General features: G+C 44.2%; 1 protein-coding gene across 1 annotated transcript in view; it reads left to right on the forward strand.

Moving 5' to 3' along the window:
• ARID5B (AT-rich interaction domain 5B) overlaps positions 1–26,093 on the forward strand; it is a 187,134-nt gene that overhangs the window by 74,308 nt on the left and 86,733 nt on the right. Inside the window, exon 5 of the mRNA XM_015822324.1 lies at positions 17,974–18,204. Coding sequence (XP_015677810.1) covers positions 17,974–18,204 — 231 coding nt within the window. The remainder of the gene's footprint in view (positions 1–17,973; positions 18,205–26,093) is intronic.

Raw genomic sequence — 26,093 nt, forward strand, 5'->3', positions numbered from 1 at the left:
GCTCTTTTATGACTCATGGACTTCAACTCCCAGAATTCCTGAGTCAGCATAGCTGGGCTAGCTAGCTCTCTCTTGTCCTTCCTGCTTCCTGCAGAGACGCAGCAAAGGGAGGAGCCCCGCCCCAAAAGCTTTTCAGCTTGTCGGAGAACACCGTGAGTCCACTCTCTTTTTTACACACACACACACACACACACACACAAACACATGCATAAACACAAACACACAGAGAGAGAGAGAGACAGAGAGAGAAGCAGGGAAGTGCAAGTGCCTCTCTCTGTCTCTGTCTCTCTCTGCAAATGGCAGAGGAGTCTGAGAGCCACAGGGGAAGGCTCAAAGAGCCGCATGCGGCTCCGGAGCCGCAAGTTGCCGACCTGTGACCTAGAGTCCATCGGCTGTAATTTGCTCTTTCCCAAACTGAGTCTTGTGGAGTGTCAAACGTGGTTACCTTGAATGTATCACAGTCAAATCCACACATGCGTGTCCGGAGAAAGGAGTGTGTGAGAGAGTATGTGTGGAGAGAGGGGCAGAGAGTCACACTCACACAGAGACACAGAGCCATCTTGATGGGATGAGCAAAGGGAAAAAGAGAGGCGAAGTTAAGAATCAGAATTGTATACAGATGACAGCCATGATCTAAAGAGGACATTTTTGATCTGAAGGGCTGGTTAACTTTGGAGTGCAAGTGCAGAATGTAGTTGCATGGATGGGAACTAACCTCCAAGGAGCTCTTTTTTTTTTTACGTGATGTTGATCATCTTCATGACTTTTTTTTTTTACTGGGGAGATTCTAATGATTTGGACATTGATCTATGGGACACATACTCTATGCCCATGGCCAGGGGTAGGCAACCTTGGCTCTGTTATGACGCGTGGACTTCAACTCCCAGAATTCCTGAGCCAGCCATGCTGAGGGGAAAGGGAGAGGTTCCAAGCTGAACCATGCTGGCTCAGGAATTCTGGGAGTTGAAGTCCACAAGTCATAAAAAGAGCCAAGGTTGCCTACCCCTGGCCTACGCCATTGTAGGGACCTCTGCTGTCTTCCCTGTAAGGCGGTCAAGAGAGGGTTTTTTTTTGTGTGTGTGACTTTCATTGGGCCCTCTTACACATTTCAGTGGAGCTTTCTGATGGACTAAGCGTTTTGCTTCTGTCTTTGTAAAGTCTGAAGCTTAATATGGTTGTTTGCTCCTTGGTCATTTTGTTTCCCATTGGCTGAACCCATGAAAGATTCCCTTTCTGGGTTTGGAAGAGGGCCCAATGAAAGTCACACACACGAAGGAAAAAAAAAACTTCTCTTGACCGCCTTACACAAGACTTATAGTAAGGTGACCAATCGTCCTCCTTTAGGGAGGACAGTCCTTCTTTTGTACTCATTTAAATAATAATTAATAGGCATGTAAGCATAATTACAATATAAAATGTTATTGTTACAAATGTTTTTATTATGCATTCATCATATTATAGTGTGTTCTGTATTGTTGCAATGAATAAAATGTTTTATTTACGATATTTTTTTCTTCAATTTATTTGTGTCCTCCTTCTCATTGTAAAAAAGTTGGTCACCTTACTTATAGGGAGGGCAGCAGAGGTCCCTACAATGGCCTAGTCCAGGGGTAGGCCACCTTGGCTCTTTTATGACTCGTGGACTTCAACTCCCAGAATTCCTGAGCCGGCATGGCTCAGCTTGGAAACCTCTCCCTTTCCCCTCAGCATGGCTGGCTCAGGAATTCTGGGAGTTGAAGTCCACGAGTCATAAAAGAGCCAAGGTTGACTACCCCTGCCCATGGCATTCAGGCCCCTTCTTGGGGAAGAATTTCCTAGTGGGATACTTTGATCCTTCACCCTCCTCCTTCACTTTCTGGGCTGCTCTGCTGAGAGGTAACATTCTGATTCACTCATTGGAGGAGAAGCTATGAGGTACCTGGTCCCTTAAAGCAGGGCTTTTCAACCAGTGGTACGGGTACCACCTGTGGCACATTGGCACCTGGCAGGTGGTACGCAACCATCCTAGAAAAGTAGTGGGGGAGGGGAATGAGCTGAACCGGTGGCAGCACCGCACAAGCCTGAGCGAGAGATGGCTGGAGCTGCAGGGCTGTCAGGGCTCAGCGGAAGCGCCAGGATCAGCGCTTCTTCGGGGCTGTCAGGGCTCAGTGGAAGCGCCAGGATCAGCGCCAGGCTCCAGCTGGAGCTCGGCGCTGATCCTGGCGCTTCTGCTGAGCCCTGAAGAAGCGCCGATCAGCTGGAATGTTGCAGCCTCTCCAGGGTCTTGTGATTTACATTCAGATGCTTGGCAACTGGTTCATATTTATGACAGTCACAGTGTCCCAGGGTCATGTGAAGTGACCAAAACCTGCTGCAACCACCCAGCAGACAGAGAGAATAAAAACCAAACACCCCCCCACCCCACCCCCACTGCCAATCCTCAACAGAAATGCTCACAACAATGAAAACCTCAGATAGGAGGAAGAGCACAGGTGTCTTGCTCAGCTGTGGCTTGGGGGGGGTACTTTTTTCAGTGCCATTGTAACTTCGAACAGTCACTAAGCGAACTGTTGTAAGTCGAGGACTACCTGTACTTTATCACTTTTTTCCTTTTTTGGGGGGGTCATCAAGTTTTTGACACCTTGCTAGGCGACTGGTGGTACTCGGATGTTGCCCTATCCTAAAAGTGGTACAATGGGTGAAAAGGTTGAAAAGCCTGCCTTAAAGTTCAGAGATCTCTCACTGCTACCCACCCCTTTCAAGGGCTTTTGGCTGCTTCTTCGGAGGTTTAGGCCTTTTTAAAGTTGCTATCAGACACCAGAAAGCTGGGTACCTTATACATACCTGGAGTAGACCTGCTAGAGAGCCCCATAGCCACCCTGGGCCAAGAGCTGCGCAGGTCTTAGCAAGCTTTAAGCCTGTCAAGTTGCAGGAGTTCAGAATGAAAGCTCTCCATTGTGCCCATCCTTGGTTTGGCAATCCTGCAGCAGGACGTAGCCTTTCATGCAGCCGGATGGTGCCATGAGGTTTGATGGTCGTTGCTGACAGTTCTAACTGTCCTGACAGTTAGAACAATTAACCAGTGGAACAATCTGCTTCCTATGAAAGCCCTATGAAAGTTCTGACCCAGGGCTGGTGGCCTTGGCTTATCATGGTTTCTTCATTCAAAGCTTCAGGGGGAAAAAGTTGACCTTGGAATATTGCATCCAGTTTTGGTCACCACGATGTAAAAAAGATGTTGAGACTCTAGAAAAACTACAGAGAAGAGCACCGAACATGATCAGGGGACTGGAGGCTAAAACATATAAGGGACGGTTGCTGGAATTGGGTATGTCTAGTTTAATGAAGAGAAGGACGAGAGGCGACATGATAGCAGTGTTCCAGTATCTCAGGGGCTGCCCCAAAGAAGAGGGAGTCAAGCTATTCTCCAAAGCACCCGAAGGCAGGACAAGAAGCAACGTATGGAAACTAATCAAGGGGAGAAGCAACCTAGAACTAAGGAGAAACTTCCTGACAGTTAGAACAATTAGCCAGTGGAACAACCTGCCTCCAGAAGCGGTGAATGCTCCAACACTGGAGGTTTTTAAGAAGAGACTGGACAGCCATTTGTCCGAAATGGTATAGGGTTTCCTGCCTGAGCAGGGGGTTGGACTAGATGACCTCCAAGGTCCCTTCCAACTACTACTACTACTACTACTACTACTACTACTACTACTACTACTTATTATTATTATTATTATTATTATTATTATTATTATTATTTATTATTATTATTATTATTTCTTTTGATCTTAGGGCCCTATAAATGCTGTGTAGCTTTTCCTTCCCCTTTTCTATACAGGCTGAAAAATAAAGATTCAGGTCAATTGGGCAAATGCTCCCTTCTTTCAGAGGGTGTGAGACCAGGGCAATAATGAGAAATAGCCAGAAAAGGGACCTGTCTTCCAGATGCAAATTTCTTTGGGCCGGTCAAGCTACTTTAGCACCCAAGAGAGAAGAACGCTGCCTTTTCCACCAGTAAAAATACAAGCACAGTAAATTTAATAATCACTCTCCTGCTGCATGGTATTTGTGACAGGCAAAAATCTAGTGTCAAAATTCACTGCTTTATTCTTTAATAACTACACAGAAAGGGATGGGGAGGGGGGAAATATCTTAAACAACCATGGTGAATATTTTCTCTTTATTCTGGGAATAATTAATGCTGTTCCTGCTCAGTATTAATAATAATAATAATGATAAAGTTGGAAGGGACCTTGGAGGTCTTCTAGTCCAACCCCCTGCTCAGGCAGGAAACCCTATACCATTTTGGACAAATGGCTGTCCAGTCTCTTCTTAAAAACTTCCAGGGTTGGAGTATTCACCGCTTCTGGAGGCAGGTTGTTCCACTGGTTAATTGTTCTCAGTGTGAGGAAGTTTCTCCTTAGTTCTAGGTCGCTTCTCTGCTTGGTTAGTTTCCACCCGTTGCTCCTTGTCCTGCCTTCAGGCGCTTTGGAGAATAGCTTGACTCCCTCTTCTTTGGGGCAGCCCCTGAGATATTGGAAGACTGCTATCATGTCCCCCCTCGTCCTTTTCTTCGTTAAACTAGACATACCCAATTCCAGCAACCGTTCCTTATATGTTTTAGCCTCCAGTCCCCTAATCAACTTTGTTGCTCTTCTCTGTACCACCAGCCTGGCCTAGTCTGAACGGTAAGTATTCAGTCTTTGCCTTGAAGATTTTAGGCTCTGAATCTTACTGGCATTCTGGATTATAGCATTATGGTGGGGAAATGATGTCTCGTTTCATAAACACATTAAAATTCATGGGCAAGGCATTCTAAGGCTAGGAAATTAAGCCGCGTCTCTTGAAGGAGTTAATGAGCACCTATCAAAATAAGCACAGGTCTGTCCTTTAATGCCAACCCAAAGAAGGAACGATAGCTACACTTTCAGGATAGATGCTTCTTCTCACACAGTTTCTGATCTAGACTTTCAGACTGGCTGTGGAGTTGATCCCGCTGCAAAGGAGACAGCAGGAACACAGGTTTTACTCCTTCCACATTTCCCCATTGGGTTCTGGTCTTTGTGCAATCCCATCTCAGGAGACGCGGCCTCCAAGTTAATCAAGGCCTCTCATCAAGAAAAAGTGTCTTCTATCCTAGCTACTTATTCGTACCTAAAGCATCCAGGAATCCTTGCAGAAGGCCACCCTCGTGTGACTCAGTGGCTCTGCACCAGCCTTCCGTCGTCTGGGCCTTCCACAAGTGTTGGGCTCATGATGGCCTGGAGCTCTTGAGGTGGCCTCCCAAGGTTCCTGCCATTGCTCTCCTTGCATGTTTGGTGTTCTAGTGAGGACTGAGGTGGGTCCCAGGTACCTTCAGTTCGAAAGAGAAAGGCCACTAATGAACAGGGCTCTCCTGCTTCAGCTGTTGCTTTTTCCCCCACAGGAAATTAAAAAGGAGAACACATTTAAAATATATATTATTCTCCAATGTGAGATGAAAGTGCACTGAAATTAACAGGATTGAAAGCAAATTTAGAAGAATTCCTGATGCTGTTCTGAGCAGCTTTTCCCCTCTCCCAGCGTGTGATTGAAAGATTCCATTGTGATGGGGAAGGAGTTTAGCCCATCAACGTCCATCTGGGTCTGTTCGGTACTTGTTGCAATCTCAGTCTCTCTCTGGCCATTCTGGGGCTCATGGTTGTTTGCAGACTTGATGGAAGGGCTTCAGGGGCCCTTGGGGGGGGCTCAGGGCTGTCCCCAAGGTGTCCCCAGAATGCCTCCGAATACCCTTCATTTATATCTCTTACGACAGAAAGAAGGGAAGAGTGCATGTTTTAATGTTAATAATTACAGTTACATAAAATCAATAATTCACACTGATATTTTGTCAGATTTCGTTTCCGTTCTGCTCTGCCCATTTTCAGAGAATGGCTTCTGGCGCATAAATCAAAGGCCGAGTGCGTCTCTTGGAAAATGAACGCACATTCCTTGATTACTAAGGCTGGTCAGGACTGCCATTTGTAGAATATAGACTTTTGAAAAGTCTGTAAAAAAGAAGTGGGCAGTCTTTAGTAAGGTGACCAACCGTCCTCCTTTAGGGAGGACAGTCCTTCTTTTGTAAGTTCTGTCCTCTCTCGAAAAGTGTCCTCCTACATGTCCTCCTTTTCGATATTTGAAGACTAATCTGTAAATCTCCGTATTCGATCGATGCCGATCCGATCCGTTGTGTGTGATGTATTTGTATTTGACATGACAATTCGTCAAGGCTCGGTACAATGCGGCGAGACGCGATTATGAGACGCATGCGCTCCACATAGGAGAATTGTTTTGAGAGAGTGCGCCGCGCGCAAGAGTGCGCCGCACGCAAGTGGCTTCGTTTATTTCTTACCGAAACACGACACGGCGCACACACGCACTCATTAGACTCACTTTTTTTTCTTCAATTTATTTGTGTCCTCCTTCTCATTGTAAAAAGGTTGGTCACCTTATCTTTAGTCCAATCCAGCCTAGGTGCAAAACTGGAAAGGAAGAGACGTATTCGGAGGGCTATCCTGGCACGCTGCCACTTCTGAGATGCCAAGCCAAACATTTGCCAGCCAGGAAGAGGGGAAAAAAGGCCAATTAGAATAGGGGGGCAGCCTTGGGGGCCAAGCAGCACACATTGGACTTGCTGTGGGGTGGCAGGAGGAAAACCGTTTGGGACCTTCAGCTGATGCGTGGGAACAAGACACCACCAGCCTGTAATTATTCCTTTAAAAGAGAGTTATTTGATAAGTGGGCAGAGGAAGTTTATCTGCAAAAAGTGTTTTCAGCAGAGATTATCTTTTCCTTGCTGGCTTTCATCTCCTCTCCTTCTCTCCCTAATGATTCTTTTATAGGCCTCCAAAACAGTTATTAAAATGTTGCGGAACAAATAAGGTAACGTTGGAGCTTATTAAAAATTGGTTCTTTTGTTCCTATCTGGCAGCTGACAAATTGCCTTGTGCTGCATCTTACCTGCTCCATTGTGCGAGGGTAGCCCAGAAAATGGCTGCAAATAAATTGTTATTGAATGCTGTTGAAAATTAAGCCTAACGCTCTTCTCCGTTAAGGCTGCCCATTCAAGGCTTTCTTTGCCTGCCTCTCTCAGTGTGTTGTTTTACACTTGTCTCTTGCATTATGTTGGGCACACAAGGAAATATTAACAAGAAAAGAAACGCCCGGGCAGCCTGTGCCCAAACTCTATTATCTGGCTGTCAGATGCCCACATGAGACAGCTCTAATTTTGATTCATATTGACGGTGCTTTCCCTAACTATCAGTTTGAAGGGCTGCTGCTGGAATGTGTAGCCTATATATGTGTGTGTGTGTGTGTGTATGTATGTATGTGTGTGTGTATGTGTATATATGTGTATAATGTGTATATATATGTATATGTATATGTACTGCGTATGTGTGTATATATATGTGTGTGTGTATATATATATGTATGTGCACATATATATATGTATATATGTATATACATGTATATGTACATATATGTATGTATATGCATGTATGTATGTATATATGTATATGTATATGTGTAAATAAGCTAACCTTATTTAAGGTGTTTCCGATGACTGGCTTTTAACCCTGACGATGTTGGGAGCTCCCAACGAAAGCTTGGTTTTATTAAAGTATTTTCTTACTTGGATCCTCCTGGTGATCGTACTGTAAGTTATTTATTTTATAATATGAATATACCCAGGAGTCATATCTTTACGGACATTATCTATCATATGTGTATGTATATATATATATGCGTGTATATGTGTATATATATATATGTATATATGTGTGTGTGTATATATATGTATGTGTATATATGTATGTACATGTATATATTGTATATATATGTATGTATGTACAGTATATGTCATGTGTCTGCTAATATTAAATATTCTTGCTTTGACAGTATATATATAAATATACTGTATATATGTATGTGTGTTTGTGTGTGTGTGTGTGTGTGTGTGTGTGTCTGAGTACAATGCAATCTCTACTACTACCTATCGGGGTATTTCTACATGGCTGCTTCCAGGCAAGTCTACTGTAGCTACTTTCTGTTGTTTTCCTCAAAATGTTTTCTCCCCCCCCCCATATACACACCATCTACTCCACAGCCCTGGGATTTCCTAATAAGCAAGGTCTGGGGCGGAGTGAAAAGACACCCCCCCCTCATTAGCCACAGAAGCACCCTAGGGATCTTGGGATTCACCTAATCCAGGGGTAGGCAACCTTGACTCTTTTATGACTTGTGTGGACTTCAACTCCCAGAATTCCTGAGCCAGCATGGCTCAGCTTGGAAACCTCTCCCTTTCCCCTCAGCATGGCTGGCTCAGGAATTCTGGGAGTTGAAGTCCACGAGTCATAAAAGAGCCAAGGTTGCCTACCCCTGGACTAAAGGAACCGTTGTGTGATCAAAGGCCTCATGTTTTCACTATGATCCCTTTAGTGATGGTATTTCTCCGGGTCAGTGATTTGAAACCATCGCCACCATCTTGTGGCGTGGGGATTGACCTGGAATGTTCTCCTGCAAGGGAAGAAGAGTCCAAGTCAGCCTGGCCTCTCTAGGTCGCAGCAGATTGGGGGCTCTGGGGGAAGGAACCCCTTGTTTTTTTTTGAAAACTCCTAAAAGTGGGGCTAGCCAGGACTGCCTCAAGAAGGGAGTTTACACATTTTTAGCAGGTCTGGTTTTGGTTTTTTTTTACCAAGCCAGATTTTGAGGTTGTTAGGGCATCGAAACTGGTGGATCAGAGTCTAAGACCTGGTTTGCTCAGCCAGGGTCTGACTAGGAACCTTTCAGTGGAAAACAGGGACCAGCTACTCCCTCACCTGCTCTACCTGGAGAAGAAACAAACATCTCCTCAGCAGAGGGGTGTCCTCTGGTCCAAGGTATCTGACCCAGATGCAGAGAAAAGATGACGTGCTGGGCTGCTGCTCTTGTTTCAGTGCGCATAAATATCCATGTGAAATTCACCCAGCTGACAGTAGACCAAAAATAAGCCTCTCTCTGATCAGCAGAAGCCATTTTTCCACGAGGGATATTTCTCTTTGATTCCTGGGAATTTCAAACGTCGAGCTGCTCCATAAAACACGGGAGATATTTTGCCTTTAAAAAGCTCCCTCCACAAAGCAGACTCCCGTGGTGTGGATAATTCATAAAAATTTGTTCAAACCTCGACAAAACAAAAACAAAAACAAAACAAAACAAACTGGAGGTTCACCTATTGGGATTAGTTAATGATTTGATTTGCATTTCCTTAATGTGGCAAGTCAGCCATTAATATTTAAAAAGCCTTGCCGTTAATTAGGTGCTGAGACTGCAAGAAAAAGTGGAGGGAGCAGAGAAAGAAAATGGCTGGAGTCATCGATACGAAAGGCTCCCGGTCTGACGTGGAGACCACAAGGTGACCCTTCTGCGGCCAGCTAGCAACCTGGAGACACTTTTCGCTGGTGTGGAGAAGGAGAGAGAGCAGCAAGTTCTGCCCTTCGGCCCATTAGGGGACTGGAGGCTAAAACATACAAGGAACGGCTGCTGGAACTGGGTATGTCTAGTTTAATGAAGAGAAGGACGAGGGGGGACATGATAGCAGTGTTCCAGTATCTCAGGGGCTGCCACAAAGAAGAGGGAGTCAAGCTATTCTCCAAAGCGCCTGAAGGCAGGACAAGAAGCATTGAATGGAAACTAACCAAAGAGAGAAGCAACCTAGAACTAAGGAGAAACTTCCTGACAGTTAGAACAATTAGCCAGTGGAACCACCTGCCTCCAGAAGCGGTGAATGCTCCAGCACTGGAAGTTTTTAAGAAGAGACCGGACAGCCATTTGTCCGAAATGATATAGGGTTTCCTGCCTGAGCAGGGGGTTGGACTAGATGACCTCCAAGGTCCCTTCCAACTTTATTAGTATTAGTATTAGTATTAATGTTTCTGTGTCCCCCTTCCACCTCAGGGTCAAGCAAAATCGTTTGCTGAGAAACTTCAATGAATGTTTGGCTAATTCAACAACAACAACAACAAAATTGGACACATGGCTTGGCCTTTTTTGGTAACTTTTTAATGCAGAGTGAGTGTAGGGTGTTCCATTAAATCCACTTCCTCAAGATTTTTACATAAGGGGGGTGCTTGTAAACCATATTAGCTGCTAGAACTATCTTTCATTAACAGCCAGATTTTGTGCACTCGTTGCCTTAATTGTACGCTACGAATTTACAGTTGATGCCAGTTGATTTATGAATACATGTTTAAGCACCTTCACATGAATATTTCCTTTGTTGAAGGGGTTGTGTGCTCCCTGTGATCCTGGATGCTAATGGGGGTTTTATGGCCTGAAATGCTGCTTCTCATTTGGCTTTTCTGGTTACTGGAAATTCAAGGGCCCTTAGGTATGCCTCGGGACATTTCTCTGAGCACATTTTGAACCCAGTTTCTCTAGCCACCTTTGCAAAGCAAATTCTGAACTGCTTACACTGCCGGATTCTTCAACCTTTTCAAAGTTTCCCATAGAACTGCCTGGCACTTTGCTGTGGGGAGGAGGAACCAAAGGAGCCATGGACCACAAGGAAAACTGCTGCCCCATTCCAGCATATCCCCAAGGCCCCCCCTCCTTCCAAGGCAGAAGAAGGCTAACCTGTGGACCGCTGATGCCCCCAGCCAGCCCTAACAAGGTCCCTTCCCCTCCAAGTTCCCTTCCAACTTTATTATTATTATTGTTATTATTGATGATCATCGCACAGTCAGCCAGATGTTCGGACTGGATTTGGCATTTTGTCTACCTATCAAGTCCTTACCAAGGACCTGGGATACGCAGATGTGGATGTTTGATGGCATTACACGTATCGTCGCAGGATGGAAGCAGTTTCTAGTAAGGCCGCCTTTTGCAATTGACTAATGGCGAATTTGTCAATGCCAACGGTGTTCAAGTGGTGCTCCAGTTGTTTTGGGATTGCACCCAAGGCGCCTATTACTATTGGTAATTATTATTATTATTATTATTATTATTATTATTATTATTATTATTATTATTAACATGGCAGCAGGCGTCTGAGTTGCTCATCCATCCTTCCTTTGCTGCCCAGCATCATTAAGAGGTTTCAGATATTGGCCTCGGTTTCACAGCAACCAATTGGTGCTCACCCATCAGGCTTCGCTGCTAGCCAGTTGGGCACAGGAGCCATAGAGAGCAGGAAAGGGAACAGGGATATACACCCATGATCATTATGTTACCGCGGTCACCGTGGCATCACTGGCAACACAGTGGTGCTAAACTGCAGTGTTTCTCAACCTTGACAATTTTAAGGCATGTGGACTTCAACTCCCAGAATTCCACAGCCAGTCATAAAAGAGCCAAGGTTGCCTACCCCTGAATTAGAGTCTAGGCCAGGGGTAGGCAACCTTGGCTCTTTTATGACTCGTGGACTTCAACTCCCAGAATTCCTGAGCCAGCACGGCTCAGCTTGGAAACCTCTCCTTTTCCCCTCAGCATGGCTGGCTCAGGAATTCTGGGAGTTGAAGTCCACGAGTCATAAAAGAGCCAAGATGGCCTACCCCTGGTCTACGCAGTTCCAAATGGGATGCCTAAAAGAGGCTGGTGAGACAAGGATGAAGGGAAGGATGAGGCTCATGAGGGATGAGAGTTGTTGGTATTGGAAGGAAAGGAAGACAGAGCTCCATGTGAGTGATTGTGCATCAGACTGAGACTAGATGATTGTCCAAGGACAAGGTATGGAAGAAGAAGGACTGTCCAGAGGAAAGCTGGTCATTTTCTAAGGGAGTTTGACCTTGTTTTCTGCTATCAACAGAAACATCTTTGAGCGTTTTCATTCGTCTTTATAGACTTCACTTTCTCAATATTTTGTTGGCCGTTTACAATCCACTTCTGTTGATTTCTGGCTAAATAAATATCAAATTGTCAAGGGTGTGGTTTCAGGAGGTAATTTAAGAACCTGTGATTTTCAAAATAACCACAGCAGCGCAATAGCAACACAAAAGTGATAATGCTGTGTTTCGCTTTGCTTTGCTTTTCTGTTAGAAAATAATTGAAGGAGTCATTCCTTTGCATTTTACATAGTCTCTTCCTGTTTTCCTTCTGTTTTAGCCCGTCTTTCTCTCCTTTCCTCCCTTCATCTTTTCCTTGACCCTTTCCTAAAAAAGAAACAGGTGTTTTTCTTTTGAATATTTTCCATTTGACTTGATTTGTTGAACCACCAACAATAGTTAGAGCAGAAGGGGGGACGATACAGCTATCCTCTCGTCCAGGTGTTTAGCTGCATGTTTAGCTACAAGTATTTATTCCTCTCCTGAATGCATACATTTGTGCTAATTTAAGTGCCTTGGGAGAGCGTTCAGGTAGAATAAATATGCAAAGCTGAAATCAGTGGACTGATAAAGCTGATACGAAATTTTAGAATGTTAAGCATTGGTAACCAATTCAGACACTTAGATTTAGACACATTTTCTTTCTACAAATGTCTTACTGTATAATGTCATATAATTAGAACAGGAAATCATTGAGTAAGTGAGGAATGAATAAGAGTACTTAGGCTGAAAGGAAAATTGCCTTCTGAAAAATTATATTCACACTCCCCCCACATTCTTGCTTCACACGATAATGTTGGTAGTGATAAAAACAGATGTAAATTTTCTTATCTGTAGTACATTGTTCTGCTAGGTTCTTCACAAGCTTACATCGCCCCTCTTTTTTTTTTTTAAAAAAAAAAAGTCATTTTCAAAAAAAAAATGAATGCACAGAATTTACGAAGTGCCTAATTAGAAGCTGGAATTGTGTCTTGCAGCAGAATAACAACGACATGGAGACATCAACGTAATTATTGGTATCTCTGAAAGCTGGAGCTCTGCCAAGTATTGGAAGCTGTTCTAGTTTGGTTGCTAGCATGTGATCAGGCCAGAGCAAAGTTTAGAGAAAGACATCAAAAGATTATGCAAATCTCCTCTAGAATGGAGCTGCCTTAGATCAGTCTTAGATTGGATGCTCTTCAGATCTGCACTGCACAGAACTAATCAATATTAAGCCTCTGATGAAGCAGTTAAGTAAACGTCTCTCTCTATAAGTGGTGGAGTTGAGGGGTGATGCCCCACACCAGCAGACAGAAGAGATTCCCAGAAGCACAAATGTAGGGGGAGATGCCCTCATGAGTTCTCCCTTTCCATCAACTTCTTCCCAAGATGTCCCAACAGGAGTTTCTTGCAGGCCCACCTGGAAATGTTTGAGAACTTACTTCTATGTGCTGGTCTTCCTTAAGAGAGAAGAACATACCATAAATGAAAACAACAAACACACGCCCAGACCCCCAAAAGCATGATAAGAAAGCAAGAAAAGGGAGATGATGTTTCCAAAATAGTTCTTCTAATACTGATTTGGAATCAGTTAAACAAAAAAAAGTGTTTCTCCTGGCACTGGAATGCATTGGGATTAATACGATTAAGAGAACTAAAGGGCAAAATTCTTGGCAGATTTCTGCAGCTGGGTAATTAGGTACAGGAAGGGACATGCATAGTTTTCCATCCAGCTCTACAAAGTCCCAGTGCGAAGGTTGTTTTTTGCACATGTTTTTGAAAAAAGGGGAAAAGCCCGTTGATGTTAAAACTGGATTTGATGGTTAGCAATAATCATTGGAGTGTGGTGTTTCTGAACCCCAGCAGGACAAGCCCCTTTTATGTGTTCTCCATTTCAAAATCCATTTGATCTTGAAGGTCAGTTTGAGCCTTAATGGTGAGAGTTGGACTTTGACCTGAAAATTCACTTTCTGCTTCCAGAGGCGACTGGTGTAAACCATTGTTTTAACAAGATCGAGAAAAGGTGGTTTGTCCACATAGCCAGGTTACCGAGAATCCGAGAGGGAGCCACAAAAAGCCTCTTTTCAGTTTTCTTCCGGGTTATTTGGACTAGAAAGAAAATACAAAGAGCTCGACGCTCCTGCTCTTTAAAATGGTCCCATCAAAAGGTCCAGTTGGGTTACTTGCCAGCTCCGGTTCCAGGACTTATCCAGCATGGAGAGGTTTTGGCTCTGCCCTGTCCTTCATGGTTCTAGGGCAGGGGTAGGCAACCTTGGCTCTTTTATGACTCATGGACTTCAACTCCCAGAATTCCTGAGCCAGCCACGCTGAGGGGAAAGGGAGAGTTTCCAAGCTGAGCCGTGCTGGCTCAGGAATTCTGGGAGTTGAAGTCCACGAGTCATAAAAGAGCCAAGGTTGCCTACCCCTGGTCTAGGAGGCTCACCGCTTAGAACAGGAGGACTTAGGATAGGGGTAGGCAACCTTGGCTCTTTTATGACTCGTGGACTTCAACTCCCAGAATTCCTGAGCCAGCCACGCTGAGGGGAAAGGAAGAGGTTTCCAAACTGAGCTGTGCTGGCTCAGGAATTCTGGGAGTTGAAGTCCACGAGTCATAAAAGAGCCAAGGTGGCCTACCCCTGTTCTAGGGTCATCTAGTCCATTGTGAAATGGCCGCACCTATTTTGGGCACTTAATAAATGACCGTTCAAAGAGGTAAAGAAGGGGTGATGATGGGAACCCCCCCAAAAAGGCTTATTATTACGCCATTCAAAGAGAGCCAGTTTGGTGTTGTCCTTATGGCGTCAGGCTAGAAACCAGAGTTGTAGTTCTGCTTTAAGAACAAAGCCAGCTGGGTGACCCTGGGCCAGTCACTCTCTCTCGGCCCTGAAGAAGAAAGGAATGGCAAACCACTTCTGAAAAACCTTGCCAAGAGAACTTGTCCAGGCAATCAAAAATGATTAAATGAGGGGGAAAAACACCATTTAAAACATCCCCCAAATGGACGATAGGGTGGCCCATGTTCCCTCACCAGATTTTAGCAGGAGCCCCCCCCCAAGCAAGGGTTCAGAGTTGTGTGGGTTGGCGGAAAGAGAGAGCAAACCGATCCCAGGAATTGATCCCTGTGAGGAGATCGGGGCTTCTGAGAAGACCTGGTGGGATGGCAGGGCTCCTTTCTAAGCCCAACTGCCCAGCCAAATGAGGTGTGTGTGTGTGTGTGTGTGCTAATCCAATGATTGCACCCCAGGGAGAAGCAGCTGACAACCGACTGGGCATCTCTCTTTCCACAAGAGAAAATGAGAATTGTGCTCAAGGCCCAAAGCAGATTATCTCCAAATGCTTCATTTTGACAACAGTGCTATAATTTTAAACACATAACCATAGTAACATTTACTAAGTTCTATTGAAAGAAATCAAAGGCCTTTTCTCCTCCCCGTTTCAGTGGGGAGAGATAGAGAGAACTTTGTAGGGGGGGGGGTTTCTCGCATCGGTGTGGTGGAAATAATATATTTGTTCCAAGAATCGTTTGTTTGTCTTTGCTTAAACAAATGGAAATGCTTTGTGTGTTTTTTTCCCCCCTCTTTGTCTTTCGGTTGGACTTTTTGCAAAAAGGTATGCGGGATGGGGAGGGGAGTTAATGCCCATGCAGCCCTCTTATTGAACTCATATTGCTTTTTTTTTTTTTTCATTTTTCTTTTGGTTATTGCTTTTGCAGCTTTGAGTTAAAATCTAGTAAATGTAAAGAGAGCAGAGGATCGGGGTAAAAAAAATACAACCTTAGTGATGAGTTGGCTTTAAAATATCCCTTTAAAATAATCCTGAATAGTATTACAGACATTTTAGTAATGTGATTTAATGTGAATACACTGTTTATAAAATGGTTGCAAGGCCGAAAGGGGAGAGAGGGAGGGAGGGAGAGAGAGAGAGAGAGAGAGCGAGAGAGCAAGCATTCATTCACCACTTCTGGAGGCAGGTTGTTCCATTGGTTAATCAGGAAGTTTCTCCTTAGTTCTAGGTTGCTTCTCTCTTTGGTCAGTTTCCATCTGTTGCTTCTGCCTTCAGGTGCTTTGGAGAATAGCTTGACTCCCTCTTCTTTGGGGCAGCCCCTGAGATATTGGAACACTGCTATCATGTCCCCCCTCGTCCTTCTCTTCGTTAAACTAGACATACCCAATTCCAGCAACCGTTCCTTATATGTTTTAGCCTCCAGTCCCCTGATCATCTTTGTTGCTCTTCTCTGTACTCTTTCTAGAGTCTCAGCATCTTTTTTACATCGTGGTGACCAGAACTATATGCAGTATTCCAAGTGTGGCCTTACCAAGGCCTTGTAAAGTGGTATTAATACTTCACGTGATCTTGATTCTATCCCTCTGTTAATGCAGCCCAGCACTGAGTTGGCTTTTTTGGCAGCTGCAGCACATTGCTGGCTCATATTTAATTCTCAAGTAATACCAAAACACTGATAGGATTCACACCTCACAACGTGTCTACCTGGATTCAGTGTATAAATGGGGCATAGCACCCTCCCCTCGTTATGACTACCATACAGGGTCCAACGTCAAACTGTAGATCACATCGTGACTGTCTGAAAGCTGAGGGCGTACACCGGTCCGGTATCTGATTTTTTTTTTAAATATAAACTATGCTGCGCTTTAATGGTTAGATGACCTAGACCAGGGGTAGGCAACCTTGGCTCTTTTATGACTCGTGGACTTCAGCTCCCAGAATTTCTGAGTTCATGGTTCAGCTTGGAAACCTCTTCTTTTCCCCTCAGCATGGCTGGCTCAGGAATTCTGGGAGTTGAAGTCCACGCGTCATAAAAGAGCCAAGGTTGCCTACCCCTGACCTAGACATTGAACCTAGATCTTTTTAACGTTTATATTTTATTGTGCTTTAACTAATCTAGATGAAATGTTAATATATATTGCTAGTCCGTGTACAATATGCCATGTGCTAAATAAATAAAACTGACACACATATGTACATGCAGCTTGAGTACATCCTGGTATATTGGGGAAATGTGGTCTGAAATCTATGATATTACGGCCTCGTTTGGGGTGTGATGCACCAGCTCGTTACGAGGGTCAGGGCAGGATTCAGCAACGCCCTTCCCTATATATATAAGCAGTTTCTGCTCACAGGATGGAGAAAATCTTCATACTCACAGTTCTCATCTCTGTCTTTAAAATGACGGATGTCTTTTTCAGATTGGCTGGAGCTTAGCCACATATAAAAGGTTTAATTTGCATACAAGAATTCTTTAGAAATTCAGACTCAGCTTTCTCTGGGGTTTCGCCAGTACGGCAAGTTCAGATTAATAATTAAATTACCATTATTGTTAAAGCGTAATATTATCATTTCATATCCACATTCAAAGGACCCTGTTATTGTTAAGAGGTTGCTTATGCATTATTTATCTATTTATTCTATTTATCGTTAAAGAGAGCGGTTTACAGCAATCCCAAAACAAAAAATAAACAATTAAAATGCTCTTAGTAAGCAGCAGAATTGTTGTTGTTAGTTGCGAAGTCGTGTCCGACCCATCGCGACCCCGTGGACAACGTTCCTCCAGGCCTTCCTGTCCTCTACCATCTTCTGGAGTCCATTTAAGCTCACGCCTACTGCTTCAGTGACTCCATCCATCCCCCTCATTCTCTGTCGTCCCCTTCTTCTCTTGCCCTCCATCTTTCCCAACATCACTCCAGTGAGTCCTTCCTTCTCATTAGGTGGCCAAAGTACTTGAGTTTCAACTTCAGGATCTGGCCTTCTCAAGAGCAGTCAGGGTTGATCTCCTCTAGGACTGACCGGTTTGACCGCCTTGCAGTCCAGGGGACTCGCAGGAGTCTTCTCCAGCACCAGAGTTCAAAGGCCTCAGTTCTTTGGCCCTCAGCCTTTCTTATGGTCCAACTTTCACAGCCATACATTGCAACTGGGAAAACCACGGCCTTGACTATATGGACTTTTGTTGGCAGGGTGATGTCTCTGCTTTTCAAAATTTCAAAAATGGTAAAATTGATTCGTCACCAAATGCTTCAAGGGCTTCTTCCTTTTCTGTATTTAAAACCGAAACCTTTATTCCAATTTTTACTGAGGAAGCAGCTGATGGTTGGATGGATGGATGGATGGATGGATGGATGGATGGATTGATTCTCTGTCTGGGGACTCAGTAACTCTCTGCTCCCTTTTTCCTTCTCAGGCGAGGAGGAGGAAGACGTCAATGTGCTGATCCTCAGCTACCCCCAGTATTGCCGCTATCGCTCCATGCGGAAACGGATCCATGGCAAACCGTCCTCGGTGCAAGCAGACCAGTTCGTCTTAGCCCTGGGAGGCGTTGCAGCCATCGGTCAACGGTCCCAAATCCTCTACTGTCGCGACACGTTTGATCACCCCACACTTGTCGAAAATGAGAGCGTGTGTGATGAATTTGGTAAGTCCCTTCGCCTTTCCTTCTGTCTCAGGTTAAAAGGGTTGTCTGCAACCGCTCCCCATTTTGCAAGTGCGATTTCGTCACAATGGCTGTCAAAAAGCATTACTTTATTGAGAAGCCAATGAGGTGCCCAGAACTAATAGCCTTTATAGTTTAGTATCGACATCACCGGCAAAAGGCTCTTAGAAAAGCAGCATGTTTGTTGATGGATGTAGAAGACCCTCAGGGGCGCTTTTGGAAGCCTGTTTTGTGGTGTATTTTGTTCTTAGGCACAACTGCGCTGGGCCTCATTCTTCCAGGTTTGCTTATATACTTTGGGGTTTGCTGCACCTCCTTTACTCTTCCATTGCATGCCAGCAGAGAGATGCTGAGGTGTTTTCTAGCTCAAGATGGCTCCGGCTTATCATCAGAACATCAACCCTTGGTTTTAGAGCTCTTGAGTAATATGCTGTGGATGATAAGCTCTAAACCAGACATGTCAAACACAAGGCCCGGGGGCCGGATGCGGCCCGCGAAGTGGTTTCATGCGGTCCACGAAGCCATCCTGGAAACAGTGAGGGAACAGCCCCCGCTGCCTTGGCCCAGGCCCAGGCCGGCCGGGAGCCAATGTACAATTTTGTGGTGGCCATCTATGCTGAAACGCATTCAGTCTTAGCTCCACAAGGCCGTCTGGAAACAGCGAGGAGCCAGCCTCTGCCATGTTGGCCCTGCCCCCTGGGTGCATGCTGGGGAGGTGTCACCCTTTGTGAGGAATGAAGAAATGGACCATGCCTTGACGCTTGCCCCGGTCCCACCCCCTTCTGCCAGAGACCCCCAGATCTGTCCCACTCCTGCCCAGGCCCCCACAGGCACCCTTGACGCGAACGATGTAGAGCTGGCCATGCCCACCCAGTAGGCCACACCCACCCAGTAGGCCGCACTCACCACCCGGCCCCCCGAGGGCAACCACAGTGCTGATGCGGCCCTCAATGAAATTGAGTTTGACACCCCTGCTCTAAACTGCTTGCTCTGAAGGAGACTCACGAGCTCCAGTGCCCGAAGCGTTGATGGACATTGTAAAGCGAACGGCTCAGTTGGGGAGCTCAGTTCTAGCAGAGACCATATTGTTCCTACGGGATCAGTGTTAGCTTCATCAGGTTCCACAGTACATTTGCAGTCCCCCGATGTACATTGTGGAGTTTAGATGGGCTTCACAAAGAGATGTTTGCAGGGCACACTTGTGAATATAAAGCACCTCCCTACACAACATTAGAGTAGTGACATCCTTTACAACAGACGTGTCAAACTCGCGACGTCGCGCAACGTATCGGGACGATGTTGCCATTGCCGGCAATGGGGTGGGTGCGGCTTCCGGATGACGTGTCCGGCCTGCGGGCCGGCAGTTTGACACCCCTGCTTTACAAGATTCGCCTGGCTGTTTGGAAGGCTATCCTCAGCGGTCTCCAGGTGTGTTCAGAAACAGGAGATCAGCAGGCACTGTGCACCATGAACAAGGCACAGGAACAGCCCTTGAAGCACCTGGATGAGCTTTGCTAAGGATGCAGCTGCTTTTGCATTTCCGAGAGAGGAAATGCCTCCTTTGTGAAGGTCCTCTTTGGCACACTTTGCACAACCAAGGCCTTAACGCAGGGGTGTCAAACTCAATTTCACTGAGGGCCGCATCAGCATTGCGGTTGCCCTGGGAGGGGTGGCCTACTGGGTGGGGATGGATGGAGTGGGTGTGGCCTACTGGGTGGGCATGGCCAGCTCTACATCGTTCACGTCAAGGGTGCCTGTGGGGGCCTGGGCAGGAGTGGGACAGATCTGAGGGTCTCTGGCAGAAGGGTGTGGGACCGGGGCAAGCGCCAAGGCATGGTCCATTTCTTCATTCCTCCCAAAGGGTGACACCTCCCCAGCATGCACCCAGGGGGCGGGGCCGACGCCGCAGGGGCTGGTTCCTTGCTGTTTCTGGACGGCCTAGTGGAGCTAAGACTGAATGCGTTTCAGCATAGATGGCCACCACAAAATTGTACATTGGCTCTCGGCGGGCCTGGGCCAGGGCCAAGGCAGCGGTGGCCATTCCCTCACTGTTTCCAGGATGGCTTCACGAGCCACATGAAACCACTTCGCGGGCCACATCCGGCCCCTGGGCCTTGTGTTTGACATGTCTGTCCTACACGCTTTTTGGAGGTTGACAGAAATGGTGGAGAGTCTTCCATCCCTTGTCTTTCCGAGTTCTGTCTCTGGACCCTGCACAGGTTTAATTATTGGAGTAGGCTGTTTTTTTCTGAGGTTTTTTTTACCTGCGCTGCGTAAATCAGTATTTATTTACCATATCACTTTACAAATTAAATGACGTTCATAAATCTCTATAACGGGAAACCATTTGTATACGTGGGTGAAGACGAGGAGGAAATATATTTCTTATTCTGCTACCCGCTGCCCTGCTACGTATTTGACAAGAAATACGGCGTTTACATGGCTGGGGATAAGTGATGGTTTTAAAATGAGAATGTTTTAGAAGACGGTGAGAAAATAAAGATGAACACGATCAGAAATCCCATACCATGATCCCTTCAGATTCAGAAGGAAAACTGTTCAGTCAATTATGGGAGCTATAGATCTCGGTTACCTTCCTGCAAGGAAGTATATCTTGGTTTTGGAGAAAGGAAGAGTTCAGGGTTGAACTGGGGGGATCCTTGATGCTCTCTGAGCTTGGTAGTTTTCTTGCAAACGTTTTATGATCCAACTAGGGAACCTCATCCGTAAATGTGAGGTTTGCTGTCTGTTTATCTTGACTTCGATGATGCCCACAGTCCAAACGTTGTAAGGCCAGCACAAGACCTGTGATTTAATTTAAAGATGAATTAATTTTAACTAAAATGAAATATCATTTTGATAATGGCTCCTATGCATTCAATGGTGAAAAAAGGAAGGTTCTACATTTAGGCAAGAAAAACCAAATGCATAGGTACAGTATAGGGGGTACCTTGTTCAATAGTAGCAACTGTGAGAGGGACCTCGGAGTCCTAGTGGACAATCACTTAGATACGAGCCAGCTGTGTGCTGCAGCTGCCAAAAAAGCCAACACAGTGCTGGGCTGCATTAACAGAGGGATAGAATCAAGATCACGTGAAGTGTTAATACCACTTTACAAGGCCTTGGTAAGGCCACACTTGGAATACTGCATCCAGTTTTGGACACCACGATGTAAAAAAGATGCTGAGACTCCAGAAAGAGTACAGAGAAGAGCAACAAAGATGATTAGGGGACTGGAGGCTAAAGCATATAAGGAACAGTTGCTGGAATTGGGTATGTCTAGCTTAATGAAGAGAAGGACGAGAGGGAACATGATAGCAGTGTTCCAGTATCTCGGGCTGCCCCAAAGAAGAGGGAGTCAAGCTATTCTCCAAGGCGCCTGAAGGCAGGACAAGAAGCAACGGATGGAAACTAATTAAGGAGAGAAGCAACCTAGAACTAAGGAGAAACTTCCTGACAGAACAATTAACCAATGGAACAACCTGCCTCCAGAAGCGGTGAATGCTCCAACACTGGAAGTTTTTAAGAAGAAACTGGACGGCCATCTGTCGGAAATGATGTAGGGTTTCCTGCCTGAACAGGGGGTTGGACTCGATGACCTCCAAGGTCCCTTCCAACTTCATTATTATTATTATTATTATTATTATTATTATTATTATTATTATTATTATTACTACTACTACTATTACTACTACTACTACTACTACTATAGTAACTTCCCCATACAAGACATTAACAATTCCAGTTTGGTAAGGACTTTGGGGTAGATTTCAGTTGGGATGGAGGTTATTTGAGGGACCAGATTCCTGCAGAATCCACAAAGACAAGACAAAACGCCCTATTCAGTGGTGGGATTCAGCCGGTTCGCACCAGTTCGGCAGAACCGATAGCTAAATTTTTGTTGCCCGGGCCCAGAACGGACTTCCAGAAGCGGCATCCACACAGAGAACCGGTTGTTCACATATTTGAATCCCACCGCTGGCCCTCTTCCTTCATATTCAGGAACCCAGAACAAAACTATGATCAAGAAGCTCTAGTACCAGGGACAAATTGCATAATGGAAGGATGGCCAGAAAGTGCCTCTACCTGGCTTCTATCTTCTCCCCTGCTTAACGCTGGTTTCCTGAGCCAGAGTATCTCTCCCAAATAATTGCCAACCCATCCTGGGAATCTCCAGAAAGACCCATGGTGTCCCGGCTGTTTTGAAGATGTTTCTCCTCGTGTCATTTGTAATTTGAAAAAGGGACGTCAAGGCTCAGATGCCACGTTATCCTCCTTAAATCACCTACAAGGGTTGGCTGTACTTTGGCGTGGGGCAGCTGGTATCAAATACACAATTTAGCGATAGTTGGCTGACCCGTTTATTGTCTGATTGCGTAAACTCTGAGTTAGCTCACTTACTTGGGTATTTTGTAAATAGCAATATCTCTTTCTTTTCTTTCTTTCTATTTTTTTTTTTTTGAGGTTACAGTACAAAGACACATGTAGGCATCGTGTTCAATTCCCACTTCCAGAGCTGTGACAGAAAGTCAGAAATATTTATGTAGCATTGAAATATATATGCAACCAGCTAGCATACATTATTCAATATTAATAGGATCACAATTATTCTTTCTGCATCTGATCATCAACTTTTATAATGGTTCCACAAAGCAGACCCCTCTTCTGTCTTGCAGTGATGGTCGCCAACGACTACTGAGTTAACTGCTTTATACAAAAATGATACCAAGGTGGGTCTCTGTGGGTCTCTGGGTATTCAGTGTGTTGGTAAGTTTTCAGGTTGGGTTTTGCAAGTGCAGAGTTGTATCCAGAGAACTATTTCAGCCGTGGCTTTGCTGTCTCTGTCAAGGGAATAAAAATGCAATATATCCAACCTCAGGACTAGAGAGGGTAGATCCGTGCATGCTTTGAAAAAACTCAGAGGAAGGGGCTTCAGATGACGGACGGGCACAGACACAGCATTTCCCTGCTGCTCATTAAAGCAGCCTGACATTTTTCACATTTCTGGTGAGTTTGAAAAGAAGTTGCAGTGGCATTAAGGAGCCAATTTATAAAGTTCAGTGTGATATTTTTTTTTGGTAAAGTTTTTATTAGTTTTTTTTTCATACAATCCAATAGTATTTATTCAACAAACGTGCTGTCGGAGTTTATCATTCACTAATACAAATTTAATTCCTAATCCTTCATTCTTTTCTCCAGCCATTGATAAAATAAGTCCCAGGTTTGAAAGTATTCTGTTTCTACTTTTTCTTTCAACCTCATAGGAAGTCTGTCCATTTCCGCACATTCTAGTGTTTTTTTTTTAATTATTTCTTCCTCTGGTGGTAATTCTTCATTTTTCCAATATTGTGCGAATACGATTCTTGCCGCTGTTATCACATGTAAAATCAAGTATATACTTTGTTTATCAATCTTTTCTGGTATTATACCTAGTTAAAAAAAGTTCAGGTTTAAAATCTACATGCTTTCCCAACATCTTTTCTAGCCAAGTATGTATTTTTGTCCAATACCTCTTTGCTTTAACACATGTCCACCATACATGATAATAATCACCTGATTTATGTTTATATTTCCAACATCTATCTGACATATTTTTAAACATTTTTGCTAACCTTGCTGGTGGCAAGTGCCATCTATAAAACATTTTATGTAGGTTTTCTTTATAAGAAGTTGACATTGTCAGTTTATAATTTCTTTCCCACGAGTTTTGCCATTTTTCTAAATCTATGTTATATCCAAAATTCTTTGCCCATGTTATCGTTGTTTCTTTAACTTGTTCATTTTCCATTTTCAAATTCAATAAAAAGTTATAGATTTTTTTAATTAGTTTCTCATCAGAGGTTAATAATGTCTGATCAAAAAAGGTCTGCTCTTTATAAAATCCTTACAGTTTAACATCTTTATCATATTTAACTTGCATTTGTAAGTATGCCCACCAAGATAGATCCATACCCTGATTCAGTGTGACTTTTAAAGCTAAGGAAATTTTCTTCTGGATTTAACTGGAAGTCTAGAATGAAGTGTGTGTTTGCACTTGTGGCTGTATTTAAGGGAGATGCGAAGGATACATTCATTTGAAATCAGCACAGCCCTGGTATCTAGTTAGGGTGGCATCAAGGATTTGCTCTGAACCCAAAGACCACTTTGTGGGCAGAAATCACCCTTCACCTAAACTATACTTAATAATAATAATAATGAATTTGGAAGGGACCTTGGAGGTCATCTAGTCCAACCCCCTGCTCAGGCAGGAAACCCTATACCATTTCAGACAAATGGCTGTCCAGTCTTTTCTTAAAAACTTCCAGTGTTGGAGCATTCACCGCTTCTGGAGGCAGGTGGTTCCACTGATTAATTGTTCTAACTGTCAGGAAGTTTCTCCTTAGTTCTAGGTTGCTTCTCTCCTTGGTTAGTTTCCATCCGTTGCTTCTCGTCCTGCCTTCAGGCGCTTTGGAGAATAGCTTGACTCCCTCTTCTTTGGGGCAGCCCCTGAGATACTGGAACACTGCTATCCTGTCCCCCCTCGTCCTTCTCTTCATTAAACTAGACATACCCAATTCCAGCAACCGTTCCTTATATGTTTTAGCCTCCAGTCCTATAATCATCTTTGTTGCTCTTCTCTGTACTCTTTCTAGAGTCTCAACATCTTTTTTTACATCGCGGTGACCAAAACTGGATGCAGTATTCCAAGTGTGGCCTTATCAAGGCCTTGTAAAGTGGTATTAATACTTCACGTGGTCTACTTCATTTCTCCTATCCTAGACTGCAGTACATGAGTACTGAGAGGTAGATGGCAGGTCGCCCCCTCCTCTATAATTCCATCTACTATGATATAGCCAGCACGTATTGTGTTATTTTACATTATTTCCATATAGATGATGGTCACATGTACAAAATCATGGCAGCTAAATATAAACCTAAGCATTGTCGTACAACAGAGAAGTCATGTGCTTTAAGGGTCCTGTTGCTTTTCAGTCTGGTGGGCAAAGAAAAGAACAATTTACAAGGGTGCAAGTGAAGTTTCTGCCACATTTTTTTAAAAAAGAGCTTCTGTTACTGCTCTTTTTCAGAGTAATAATACAGTAATAATAATAAGAAGAAGAAGAAGAAACTTCCTGACAGTTAGAACAATTAACCAGTGGAACAACCTGCCTCCAGAAGCGGTGAATGCTCCACCACTGGAAGTTTTTAAGAAGAGACTGGACAGCCATTTGTCTGAAATGGTGTAGAGTTTCCTGCCTGAGCAGGGGGTTGGACTAGATGGCTTCCAAGGTCCCTTCCAACTTTATTATTATTATTAACAACAACAACAACAATAACATACATCATTAAACCTCTATGCCATCTCTAGGACTGTGGGCAGTCAGACAATATTCATTAGACTCCTTTAGAGAAGCAAAATCATATCAAGAAGAGATGCTCACAGAGAGATTGATTTGACAGGAAGGGGAATGCAAGATCAGTCAAGATCCAGATTTTTTTAAAAAATAAATCTAATATTATTAAACTACATTACAATGTTTCTATTCAAAGCATCCTGCTCTGTGATGCAAAAAATGTGCCGGCCTTAAAATACTACTCGGTAAAATGTCAATTTGGGCCTCTAATTCCTGAAGACTGCATTTAATTATTAACGTATGGCACCATTTTATCTACTGCAGACTCTGAATAGCAGATATTGCTCAGTATTAATGTGGGAGGCAAACTGTTGTGACCAACAGTAAAAAAAACCTTTCCAGGACATATCAACTTCATGTATTTATTAGAACGTTTCAGTCAACATAAATATTTTTTCCACGAAGCTTTTGCTTTTGTTTTCCTTTCCCCCCCTTTTTTTTTTAAATTAAAAGTTTTATAACATTTACAAAATAAAC

This window comes from Protobothrops mucrosquamatus, unplaced genomic scaffold (assembly GCF_001527695.2).
Source record: "Protobothrops mucrosquamatus isolate PMUCROS unplaced genomic scaffold, P.Mucros_1.0 scaffold1524, whole genome shotgun sequence".
NCBI classification, from domain to species: Eukaryota; Metazoa; Chordata; class Lepidosauria; order Squamata; family Viperidae; genus Protobothrops; species Protobothrops mucrosquamatus.